Source organism: Cavia porcellus, unplaced genomic scaffold (genome assembly GCF_034190915.1).
Source record: "Cavia porcellus strain 051 isolate PalLab524CR breed Dunkin Hartley unplaced genomic scaffold, mCavPor4.1 scaffold_19, whole genome shotgun sequence".
Lineage (NCBI taxonomy): Eukaryota > Metazoa > Chordata > Mammalia > Rodentia > Caviidae > Cavia > Cavia porcellus.
Genome location: NW_026947502.1, coordinates 2,434,316 through 2,447,646, shown reverse-complemented (window position 1 = coordinate 2,447,646; position 13,331 = coordinate 2,434,316). Strand labels below are relative to the sequence as shown.

At 55.8% G+C, this 13,331-nt stretch overlaps 1 protein-coding gene across 1 annotated transcript in view; it reads right to left on the bottom strand.

Moving 5' to 3' along the window:
- The window catches only part of Col23a1 (collagen type XXIII alpha 1 chain), a 250,231-nt gene that overhangs the window by 220,848 nt on the left and 16,052 nt on the right, over window positions 1-13,331 (bottom strand). The window contains exon 2 of the mRNA XM_063230525.1: window positions 6,506-6,572. Coding sequence (XP_063086595.1) covers window positions 6,506-6,572 — 67 coding nt within the window. The remainder of the gene's footprint in view (window positions 1-6,505; window positions 6,573-13,331) is intronic.

The following is a 13,331-nucleotide window of genomic DNA, read 5'->3' as shown; positions in this document are numbered from 1 at the left end:
GTCACTCAGGAGGAAAGCAGTGCCACCGCAGACCTCTCCAGACAGAGCTGCCCAGGGAGGACGCGCCCTGTCGGCCGGCCCGATGCAGGCTGAGCCAGGGCAATGTGCTTCCGGGGCTGCACTTCCGGTGACATTTTACCCTTCATGGCACCACCATGAGCTCCCCAAACTGACAAGAGAACCACCTGACTCCAGAACCATCCGGAAAATTCCAAGGGGGGAACTTCCATTACAGTAGGAGAAAAAAAATACCAGAATGGAGCTAACAACGTGTGTCTGCCCTTGGTCCAAACTTCTGTGTGCTTTCCAGTTAAACACATGTGGACTTAAAACAATGGTTCTTTTCTTTTAAATTCTACGGTTTCTATGGAATTTTTAAAAAACATAATGGGCTCCCTCTGGTGGCCACAGAGATCTCTAAAGCCCAAAGGTCAGAGCACAGTTAAATTTCAAGATCTTCACTATGGGTCACAATCCATTCGATAATTAATAGATTTGGAGTGGCTAGACTGTGCCTGAGAAGGAGACTTCTAATTATTTTTTTTCCATTCATCAGTGGGTTCACAAATTGGTTCACACAGCCACTACCCCAAACCACGCGAGCTGCCATCCCTTCCCTCCACGGGATCCTCCAGGGGATTTCCTGGGTCTGATCAGGCCGAGCATTCAGGTCAGGGCCGTCCCCCGTCCCCCCACCCCATCCGTCCATCCTGTCTGCAGTCAAGCTGCCACATGGCCTGGCACTGCCACATGTGCCCTGCTGTGGATCCTCGCGGCCATCCTGGTGTCTCCAGAGCCCCTCTCCCCACAGGGCACAGCTCCACTCTGTCCTCTGCAGAGCATCCAGGGGGCACGGTCCCAGCCCTTCCAAGCCCTGGACTTGCCTTTGCCCTGCAGCCCCTCACTGGCCACCCTGAGTGTGCCACTTGCCCAGCTCCCCTCCCCTCTTGGGAGGAAATCAGGCCTTGGGGACAGATGGCCCAGCGGCAGCCACCCTGCTGCCCAGCAGCCACTTTCCCAGGGAGGCCTGACCTCCCTGCCAATCTGACCTGGAGGGGTCGCTCGGTCCCATTCTCGGGCTGCTATGGTTCTCACCCTGTGCCATCTAACAGCTGGGTGTACAATCCTCTCTCAGCCTCGGGCAGCGAGTCCCGAGGACCAGCACAAAAAGTTACAGAGAGATGGTGACTGAATGGATGGGCGAGTGAGTGAACAAGTATTATGCACAGTTCAGTGGCACAACCGGGCGCATTCCTCAGAAGGTTCTGGAGGAGAAAGTACAGAAACAGAAGATCACTGCATAAACCAAACATCACATCAGACACAAGCTTTCTTTCAGCTTGCACGTGAGATACCTGCCTGCTAGGCGGTTTAGTTTTGCCGTAAACTCAAGTCAGCAGGAACAGAACATTTGTGTGGTTTTGTTTTAATTTTATTTTTGTTTTTTGAGGGTTTTTTTTAGCATCATTTTTAAAATTCTGCAAAGAACTCAAAAAAGAATTTGGGGGTGGGGAAGTATTGGGGATTGAACCCAGAGTCTTCACACTGAGTCATATCCCAAGATCTTTTTCTATTTTTTGAGATAAGTTTCTGGTAAGTGACTAAGTTGCCCTGGCTGAGGTCAAATTTATGACCCTCCTGCCTCAGCCTCCCACCACACTGGTTTTGCAGACATCTCCTAAAAGTGCACGGCTCCTTCCCCCCACTCACCCCTCAGCCCCCAGCTCCAGGGAGCAGCTGGGTACCAGTGACGTTTACCACTTCTGCTCCGCTCCCACATTTTCCGTAAGCAACGGATGCCGTGCATTAGGGGCTGCACCAGCTCCGGGCCGTGTTTTACCTTCTCTCGTGTGTAGTCTGCTCCTCTGCTCAGAATTCCCGGTATTTTCACAGACCTGGGGATTTCCAGCTTCCAGGGTCTAGAACATCACCCTGCACATGCACTGCGAGCACAGCACACACAACCTGGAAAGTGCACGGTGCCTCTGAATGGTGACAGGTACATTCTCACCTTTCCGGAACATTCCTCATCACGTCCAGGGAGGCTGAGCCCTGCGAGTACCCAGTGTGGGGGAACAAAGGTAGCAGGCCATGTGCGCAGGCCTTGGGGTGCTGGGCGCGGCCGCCAGATGGCCTGTGCTGCACGGCTTCCCTCCCTCCGCACCCCCGCTCCTGTGTCATCTGCACTTTGTCACCCGCATTCCAGGAGACGATGAGAGTGAAGTATGTCCAGCCTTTGTTCTTCTCTTCCAGAACATTCCCAGCCCCCCGCCGACTCTGCACTCCTCTCCTGCCCCCCGCAGCCCAGCTGAGGATGCAGAGCTGGTCCCAGGGAGCACAGCTCCTTCCGGGGAAGCAGAGCCATGCTGCCTGCATGTCAACCCCCTTGGCCCCCCTCAGTGATGCCCTCAGCAACGCCAACCCACAGTGGGACACCTGGGGCACAGAGGAGGCAGTGACCTGACTGTGGACGCGGGGTCGGTCGGCGATGGAATTCGTGCAGCCGTGGCTGAACCCACAGTCACATCCCAGCCCCACTGCCTCTCAGAGAAATTCAGGAGAGGGATGGGACAGACCTAGCACACTGTGGGGGGCCTGGAACAGGTCTAGGGGCCCCAGCAAGCACGACCTGGCCAGCTGTCCCTCAGCAGGACCGAGCTGGCCGTGGCTGTGGCTGTGGTTTCCCAGCTGTACCTGTTTTTCTTCTTCTCAGAACAGCAAAATAGCTGCCCCAGTCCTCCCAGGGAAGCCACCCTGCCCCCCACGTTTCCAGCAGCACCGACTGTCCACCACGGCCACCTTTCTGGCTCCAAGGGTGCTCGCCACCCTGCCATTGGCCAATCACGCACCCCGGCCTCCAGGCGTGTCCACTGCCTAGAGCGGGCCCCCGCCATGCGCCAGGCAGGTTGGGGCCAACACTGTGCTTTTTTTTGTCTCTTATCCTAGTAAAATACATAAAAACAGAGAACGGCTAACTATGTACAGGACAGGCGCCCGTGAGCTTTGGTGATGCCACGTCTAAGTTCTCCGCTTCACGGTGGAGGGAAAACTTCACACACATCCTTCAAAGTGAGGCTGAGACCTCCTCCCTGGAGTGTGCTGTGCTGTGCTGTGCTGTGTGTGCTGTGCTGCCATCCTCCCAGGGTGCGGGCACAGCCTCGCTCTGCAGACCCTGGGCACTAAGCTAGGGCAGCTGCAGGTCCAGCGCAGTAAGTGCCACATTCCACTACAGGGGGTCCACTGGGGAGTGACCCCGACACCCAGGCGCACCCAAAGGCAGTTCCAGCACACTGAGTGCCTTCTCTACATCGTGTGCGGTCCCTGCTTGCGGCTTCCAGCACTGTTTCCCCTTTCCGAACCCAGCGAGCGGTAACCCCTGGGGTCAGTGTGCCCTGAGGCTCCAGGAAGAGGACCACAGGCTGGGTGACTGGGACGGCGGGGACGCACCGCTATCTCAGCACTCCGCAGGGCGGAAGTCCAGAATGAAGGCCCGCAGGCTGGCTCCCCGGAGGGCTGTCTGTGTCCCGCTCCCTCGAGCCAGCTCACCCTAATGACCCCAGCACCTCCACGGCCCATCTCCAAGCACAGCTCTATTCCAAGGCACTGCACTCGGGGCTCCAGCCAGGGAACGCCGAGGGGGCACAGCTGCGCCCGCACCACCTGCATCCCCGGATTCTGGGACTGGGAGAAAGAAGCACAGTTTACCAAGGGAGGAAGTGGGGCTGACCTACTGGGTGCTCCGGGGACCCCAAGGGAAAGCTGTCTGAAGGTGCCGAGCGCGGAGAGGTGCAGAGTCCCCGGACCCAGACACAGCCCAAGCCCCCTGACCCCCGAGCCGCACGACCTGACCAGCTTCCGCTTTGTTTCATTCACACAGTGAGCAACAAACCAGAGGGGAGGGAGCACACAGTGAGATCGCACTGTTACATAACATTCCCAGTTCCCACACGGGACTCCAGGTGAGTGAACCCGAGGCCTTCCAGGGCATGCAGAGTAGAACGGGCAAGATTGGACTCCAGCCCTCTCAGGCCCGAGCTGCTGGCTCTGACCCCGTGTGTCAGGTGCATGCAGGGCACACGGAGGCCCGGGCCGGGCCGGCATCGACCCAGGAGGCCCTCTTATGGTGACTATTTCGGGACCCGCATGGCTCCAAAGCACAGGAACAGCAGAGCTGACAACTGAGGCCCAGAAGGAGCCGCCACGGGCTTCCTCTGGACAAAAGGGTGAAAGCACAGTGGATGTGTCCAAGGCCACAACGGTGTAGCCCTCACGGCAGCATAGCGCGCTGCTGTATCTGTTTTCATTAGTGATAGTCATGTCTCCTGTGCCTGAGGCATAGGTTAAGCTTTATTGCAGATCTGGATGCACAGGATGAAAAAGCCCCTTACAGCAGACACTGACCACGGCTCCAGACCCGCGATGCGGTTCTCAGGAAGTGGCCTTGGATAACAGAGGGCTAACGGGCATCTGCAACGGACCCACTGCCACACAAGGTCACCTTCAGAGGGATCAGGGACCAGGACTGGGGCACATCTTTGGGGGAACAAGGCTTGCCCCACAACACCACCTTCTTGTGGATCAGTGGTGGCGAACCTACGGCATGCGTGTCACAGCAGGCTATCTGCCATCACCAAAAGCTCTCAAAGGTTTGCCATACTGTTCTAGATTAAGGACACAAGGCCCAAAGGTCTCTCGCTCTTCTGAGGCCCTGCCAGTCGCCCCATCAAGGACATGGACAAGAGGGACAGGTCATTCATTGCCCACGTGAAGCCTGCTACTGCTGCCCAGGCTCGGCTCCTGCAGGGCCGACCTCACAGCGGGGTAGCACACACAACCACCTGCCCGCTGCCTGCGAGGCCCTGACAAGGGCTGCAGTGTCTCCCCGGACCGACCGTGGGAAGGAAACGAGCTTGCAGAGCGTGGTGGGCCCCTTTGTCTCCAAGTCTGCTGGGCTGTTTGATCAGAGCTGGGGAGCATGGGAGTGAGCCCGGGGCTCTGGAGCTGCAGATAAGGCTGCTGTCGATCTTCTCGCAGGTTGGGGGGCACAGTCCAACCCATTGGGCTTCTGTGTGGACAAAGGACTCGGTCTCCAGAGCTGAAGAGCTCAGGGAGCACATGACAGGAGAGAAGCAGCAAGCGAGGGCACGGCGAGGGCAGGGGCGGAGGACTCTGCTTCGACCCTCAGCCCATGCCTGGCCAGGCAGGGGGTCCAGGCAGAAGCCCCTGAGACGAGAGCCACAGCTCTACCCCATGGACAGGAGTTCACCCCAAATGCCACTCTGCAGGACGCGGCCCTGGTGCTGACCATGATCCCCAAAGCCGTCCTGGATCTCCACCATCCCAGACATTAAAACCCCCACACAGCACAACTCGGACTGATGAAAATCTCTAAAGATCAAAATCCCCCATAAGATGGAAAAAGATTCAAATCCTAAAAGCCACAACTCTGAAACCACCATTCCCATCCACAAAGCAAAAGCTCCATAAAAGGGGCAGAAAGCAGCTCTCTGGGGGAGGGGCTGATGCACTTTCAGCAGGACACTGGACGGCGGCCAAGTTCCCCACATGTGCCCCCTTCCACTCCCCTGCACACAGCGCTGGGCCGCCTGCACAGCCGCCCTTCCACAGGAAAAAAAAAAAAAAGAGTCCAGCAAGCTCGGCCGCCTTCCGAACCCCAGGCTCCCACTGACAGCACCCAAGAGCCAGGCCTCTAGCCAGCTGGGGGGCAGGCAAGTGCCAGGCAGAGCCCCCAGGGAGGATGCGGGGCCCTGCTCAGCCCCTGCACTCTGAGGACCAGGAACTTTCCCTGCATGCGGGAAGCCACCCACTCAGGCCACCCAGGCAAGGGTCACGCTGGGCGTGACCTGGGCTTGGAGATCACACGTGCAAGCTCTCCGTCCTGACCCTTGCAAAGCTCCCCTGACCACAGCCAGAAGAGTGGACGGGACTCTGGATTCGGGCGCAGGGACTGGTGTCAGCAGAATCCTCACTGCATCTACGTCCTCCTGGTCTACACCAGCGAAACGTGACAATCTGAAGAGTCCAGGCAGAGCTTCCTGTTCCTCTATCTGCTCTACCCAAACAGCAACAAAACGCAAGCCGAAAAGGCCTGACTCACCGGAGGATTTACCTCCTACCACCGAAACGAGCTCCGGGCAGCCTTAACACCCTGCCGAATCACATCACCATGTGCATCCTCCTGCTTTAGTGAGAGGGACAGACGGCTGCTAGCTTCCTCCACTGAGCCTCTTTTCCAAGTCACCCCTGCCGCTGTCTCAGTCCCTCCACCACCGAGACCACCAGTCACAGGAGTCAGGTCATCTTGCTGGAGTCTTTAACACTCAAGGTGACGTACAGTCCAGGACGGCCCTTGGGGTGCAAGTGCCTGAGACCCCAGGTGACGCTCCTCCCCTCCTCACCGTGAGTATCCTGCGAGGTCCTGACCACGGCAGAGAGAAGGACCAGGGCCAGAGAGCGGGAGCCAGCAAGGGCCACCTTCACCTACCTGGGGGGCAGACGCACTCCGCAGGGGCTTCCCGAGCAGTCCGCAGCTTGGCCAGGCCATCCCACTTCTGAACCGAAAGGGAAGGGAAAACAAACGCCAGTGAGTTTCACAGCAGGAGAGAACAAGTGGAGAAATCAGCAAAACACAGTACCCAACCGGTCCACGAGTCAGTGGACCTTCCACAGCATTTCCCAGAGAGTCAGTTAACGGTGGTGGGCGCGTTACGGAGGGGCAGAGCCAAAGCTGACGCTGAGGACCCCTGAGAAGAAGGCGAGGCAGCCCCTCTGCACCTGCGAGAGAGGCGGAGGCCCAGCAGGTGGATGGAGGCGGAAGGCTGGCTCCTGGCCACTCGGGGCTCCCACGATCTCCCCGCCCTCACCCAGGAGGCCCCACTGCCCTCTCAGCTGCAGCTCCCATGGCGCAGGAGGGGAAGGCCCTGGCCTAATCCACCCCACAACGGCAGTGTCCTTTCCTCCATGGAGGGCGCAGCTGTGTGTGTGTGTGTGTGTGTGTTTGTGTGTAACTGAATTCCACACAACTGACCAAGCCCCACACTCGCTCAGCACTACACTAGAACGTGGGAGAGAGAAAAAGAATTAGAGCAGAAAGAGCCCAAGGTCACGGCCATGCCACACTGGGAACCACAGGGACCGCTCCAGCAAGCCCATGGCCTGGCCTGACCTCGGGACTTCTTCAGAGGTGCCGAGACCTGCACCAGGGCCTCCTACACGCTCAGCACAGAGCTGCATCCCAGCCCCAGGGCGACTTCCGAAGACCCAGTGCCTCAGAGAAGGAACCCGAGCTTGGGCCAAGGGAGAAATTCATCTCAAGTCCCCAGATCCAGGCTTCAGGGAGTGAAGCGATCGGTCCATCACTCCGGGACGGAGGCACGGCAGTCATCACACAGCATCACCCTCCTCGTGCCTGCGGGCTACACGTGGAGGAGCCCGAAGTCCTGCTCACGCTCAGCAAGTACCTGCCGCTGAGGTGCACCCCTCCCTGAACCCCAGGAAATGATGTTCAAGTAAGTGGTGCTTCAGAGGACGGGAAAGAGTCTGGTCTTGAGCTCTCGACCACTGATAACGATCTCTACTTGACCACTTTACTGGGACTTCTGCACCTTCTCCTAGGCCCACCTGGCACTTCCTTAAAAGATTACGATAGGTCAAGGACCTTGCTGAGTCAGCGCAGCAGGAACCTATCACCCAATCTCGGATCGCCTCCCATACATTATCAGCTTCCTCTTCCTCCACGCACCACACCCCAGCGACGTCTACTCAGCTGGCCTCTATCAGCGAAGGTCCCTGTGGTCACTTATCTGGGTCCTGGCCGCTGGCGGTGTTTTGGTCTTTTTCCAGCCTCTGAGCCCGCTGTGACCGTGGGATACACAGCCCTGCTGGCTCACACGCACTGCGTTTGGACTGCAGCCCGCCCTCTCCCCTCACCGCAACCCCAACCCAAGGGGATGGCGTCCTGGACAAAGTCTCAATCACAGCGCCTTAATGAGGATCAGTGAATCATTCTCCATTCAGCACCGCTAAGCCTGGGCCCTGATGGAAGACAGGACCCCAGCCAAGTGCTGTCTGCCTCTGGCTGGAACGGCCGGAAATCAGGAGCCTGACGCTAAAAACGTAACTGGGGCTCTCCCAGCCACCTGCAACAGGCAGCAAGAGAAAACGGGGCTCCTCGGGCTGGCTATTGGCAACTCACAGTGCAGAGAGCTCACTGGCCCAGGCTGCACTAACTTCACCCTCAGCCCATCCCTCTCCCCCACCGCCAGGCCTCAGTTTGCCCGGGGAAGAGACCTTCAGGCTCTAAGCATGCACCTAGCTCCAGTGAACCTGTGAGCAGCTTGGGGCCCCCCTGCTTCAACCTCCAGAGGACCCCAAAGCTGCCAGGGAGCTCCCCTAGGCCGGTGAGAGCCCCACCCCCTACTGCAGACCCCTCCCCCCCTGCCCTGATCCCTTCCCTGTGGTATGCACAGGCAGCCAGGGGACTTGGGCAAGAGGCTCTGCCTGCCTCTGCTATTGCTGGGCAGCAGGAAAGGGGCTGCCTCACTCATTTCCTGTTTAAAAACAAAAGCACCTAGTGCTCAGAACAGTCAGCTTTTAACAACTGCTATCTGCTTCTGAAGGGCAGGGGCTTATGAAGGCTGATAGGAAACACAATGCCTTTCACAGCCTGTGCAGGAACCCTCAGCAGGAGGATATTAAGGTTAAGGCTACTAGGTGGGGCCCTGAATCACCGGACTGTTTCTGTCCACTGCTTAATTCCATGTGTGCGTTCATTCTTCTGGGGCCGTGAGGAATCTGAGAAGCTGACCCTCCTGCCGCCCTCCCACTACCCGGCCCTGCTTTCCTCGTTCACCATCACCTCCACCAACGCTAATTCCAAGTGAAGCGGCATGCAGATTAGAAACCCAGCCCGCCATCTCCACTTCATGCTTTTTTTTTTTAATTCTAAGAACATACTCTTTTGTGTGCAGGTTTGTAAAAATGATTTAAAAGCCTCAACTTTTGACATTCCGTTATCTGGCAATGCTCCTAGCATCTGCGAACAATACGGTGCTGGTTCTGCACAGGCAAACAAGTCCTCCTCCAAAGCAAACACAGGATAACTTCCTGCCCAAGGACAGAGCCTCCGGGGTGCTGCCGCCAGAACCCCCAGGAACAGAGCTGGGAGCGGCGTGTGGTGGTGGGCGCCAGCCCCGGACACTTTGCTGGAGGTTGGATGACATCCTCTCGGGCTCTCAGTCGAATGAGAGGAAAAAGAGGAGGAGGAGGAAAGGGAGCAGGTGAGAAGAGGGAGAAGAAAAGAGAGGAGAAAGCCGAGGAAGAGCAGGAGGGCAGGCTGCCCCCGCAGCAGCTGCTGCCTGGAGGCCGAGGCAGGACCTGGACCTGCCTGGACCTGGTCAGGGCAGCCTGGGAGACACAGCAACACCTGCACCCTCCACGCACACAGAACAAACCCTGGAGAATGTTGTAAATAAGGCCATAAGTAAACACTTCATCTTCTGGCTGAGCCTCTTTCAAGGATTATATCCCAGGAAACAGATCAACAGAAGCAAAAACTGACCAAAACTGACACTGGTCAAAAAGCTGCCGGCTGCAGAAGGGTGCGGGCCACGTGCAAGGCGGGCGCCCAGGTGAGCCTGTCACGTTGTGAAACCACCACTTGAAGCCGAGGCCGCGACAGGGAAGTCCGCTGATGCTAAAAATCAGGGATGAGAGGGATGCGGAAACAAAGCCCTGGTGGAACAGAGGTGAGGGTGGTGCGTGGCCTCAAGTTGGTTCTGTGTTTTGCAGTATTGTCAAAAACAAACAAAAAGTCCTCGGACTTTCTATTGGGAGCAGAAGGAAATCTCTCGGGGCAGGGCACTATCAGACTGAGGACGGAGACCCGCCACAGGGCAGGCGGTGCAGCATCCAGGGGAAAGGGGTCCTCCATCTTCCTCGAGCCGCACAAGGCGGGGCCGGGCACACATTTCCACCGACACCCGTGACCGAGCAGGCAGCGTGCCCTGGCCTCCGTAAGTGGTCTTCCTTTCTACCCGCATGAGGACAATGACAATAAGTGGTGGTGCTGGCAAACATGACTGATATTGGAGTCAGGATCACTGATTACACATGCAGTGGGCACAGTGTCTACAGCTGTGATCTCATCTGGTCCTCCAAGAACCCCACGCCATTAACCCCATTCATGGGCTGGAAAGCTGAGGCTTCGGGAACCTTCAGGGCTGGATTCAAATCCTGGTATCACCCGACTCCAATGACAGCGCAAGCAGACATCAGCTTACAAGTGAGGGTCACATTTTATAAGTTATCAAAAGCCAGGCAACACGAAACTCTACAGAAACCAGGTGATGGCGAAAGGCTCGGAGAGGGTGAGGACTGGAGTGGAAGGTGGCAGGGGTGCGTGTCAGGGTGACGGACCTGTTAAGTGTGGCACTGGCTGGGGGACCTGAGCAGGGACCGTCAGAACCCAGAGGACTGCACAGGAAGAAGCACATTCATGGATTCTGGTGAAAAGGCATGGGTGCAATATGAAACTCAGGCAGCTTTTCCTGGGAATTGCGGGGAATCCCGAAGACAGAGCCTGAAACCACAGCTCAGGTCCCCATTGGCGTGACCCCACTACAGGCTGTAGAGAACACAGCTAACCTCGGTCACTTTGCAAACTGTGTTTCAGTTGAAAATTACAAAGCTGAAGACAAAAGGAATTACACACAAACACTGTAGGCTGGTAGGTAAAGTTGTTTCTCATGTGGCTATAGATCAGAAGTTTCAAAAGTAACATATATAATACATATATATGTATATATATATATATATATATATATAAAATCAACTAAGCATATAAAATAAGGGCAGTATGAACAAGATCTATCGATATAGGGGAATGAAACTCCCGACCTACTATGTCCGGTATGAGATCGTGTTCTCTAAAATTGAAGAAAGAATTTTAGGAACAATGGAGGTGAAGAGCAGAATATATCTATTGAGAGAAAGAAAGCTTCTGTCTGAAGAGAGACAGAAGCGGTCCCAACCGGGGTTGCCCTGGACTCTGTCTTTTCCAGGGACTTTCATAGAGTGAAACCAGGGGTTCAGGGGCGGGCGGCGACTGGGAACTCACAAGGCAGATGGGCATCAGGGGGGAGAGAGCTACAGCTAGCCAGTAAGATCAATAGTTCAGGTAAAACTGATTACATTAGGGACAAATGAGAAAGCAAGTCACACAGGAGGCAGACATTCTTAGAGCTGTGACCTTTCCCCCAGGGGATGGGATGGTGACTCGAGGGTGATAGGAACTAATTAGAGTATCAGTCTTTTAGGGTGTGGATGCATTTGTTTGATCCTTTGTCTCTGGCCTGGCCCACAGCAGGAGTGTCTGTCTCCCCCACAGTTGCACCCTGGGGTTCCACACTGGCCCCATCCAGCCTCACTGCCTGTAATATTTCTAACTCTGTCTGCTGCCAGCAACACTATCACTGTCCATGAGGGCAGTTATGAACAAGGAGGGGAGGAAAGCTAGAGTGCACCCCGTGGAACAGGATCAGAGCCTGTGGTTCTGGGTCACCGTGAGGCTGTGAATATGTTTCGCACGCAGAAGTGACAGCAGACATGCCCGGGAAGCAGTTACACACACGTGTGCACAGCTTACTCTGTCTGCGGAGGAGGCCTGCAAACACAAGTACCCCAACATAATATGACTCCCTCCTGGCACACAGACCTTGGCTTCTAAATAATCCACCCTTCAATAAAGGGCCCAGCGCTCCTGACAGAAATGGTCAATCCCAGGGCTAAGGCGGAGGGATACACGCAGTGGTCTGACTATCACATAGGGCCAGCAAGCGCAGAGCAGTCCTCTAAAAACGAGAAGGAGCTGGGGATTTAGCTTGGCGGCACAGGCATAAGCAAGCGCATGGTCGTGAGCTCCATCCTCCATACAATTAAAAAAAACAAATAAGAAGGAGCCAGCATGAAAGCCCAGAGCCCAGCACTAAAACAGTGGAAGCAACAAAACAAACAGCCTAGTGTTGGACTGTGACCCAGAGGACACACCAAAGATTCAGGAGTGGAGCTCTTACAGAAGACTTCCACATAGTACACAAAGACACTCCTCCCGCCACGACCCCAGGATGGTGCTCCTTCCACAGAACAGGAAAAGGAAAATGGTAACTCTACAGAGAGATCTGGCAGATACTGCTGCTAGGTGTGGCTTTGTAAGAGCCCCCTAACAAGTGTTAGGACCCCGTCCCCAGCTGGCATTGCTGGGACACGGTGGAGCTTTTAGGAGTGCACTGGTGGGAGGTCTTAGGTGGTGGGGGCAGGACCTGGGGCCTCGGGCAGCTTCCTCAGCCAGGTGTTTGTGCTATATTGCGCTGCCTCGCCACAGGCCAAAAAGTAAATGGGGCAAGAAACTCGGGACTGAACCTGAAAGGATTTTGCCCCAGATGGGACACTGTAGCCAGTGGCAGCCGAGGAGGTGGAATCAAGGGGCTCTATCCTGAGTTCACCTTTCCCGCCCCTAAGCAATTTACCTGTGGCGCGAAATAAATACCAATGGGCTACCTGTGCATCACTAATGCCCCTTAGGCACCACCCCAAACCTAAGCTACATGTATGCCCCCACTCCACGTGTCTGGCGGAGAGAATGCCAGACCCCAGAGGTCATGCAGTCTCTCTCCACATTCTTAAAGTAAAGGCCACTTTTATTTTATACTTCTGATCTTTTTAGCCGAGCTGAAAATTCTATCAGATGGTTTCCTTTTGTGTCGAAAATTCTATCAGAACCTACAAAACTATGTCACCATAAACCTTTCCTCCTTCAAACTGATTATCTTCAGTTATTTTGTTATAGTCACGGAAAGTGGCTAAAACATGACTTTCAGCAACTGAGTCAGGCACCAGGGATGAGTCATGTTGGTATCACAGACTCCACGACGATGCCCTGAGGGTGGCGGTGCCCCTTCATGGTATTCTCCCCAGTCATTTATAACCCAGGCTATGGGGCTGCCACACCGCAAGGCACGCTGCAAAGCACCCAGCCACCGTGTCTCCAAACGGAAAGATCGAGAAGCTGTGAGGCTGGAGGACATGAAGGGACAGGACATGGGACAATGCCGTGCCCTCGGGGGAGTCCTGGAGTCGGAGAGCACAGGACAGGTAGAGACACCGAGAAACCTGATTAAACGTTTATAGTGCAGGTTTAAAAAAGACAGTCACTTCACCACCGACTAAGGGGAGCTCTGCCATCCTTCAGACAGCTTGCTTGCTTCTTCCTGGTGAGTAAACTTTTTTTTTTTTTGTCTTTTTGAGACAGGGTC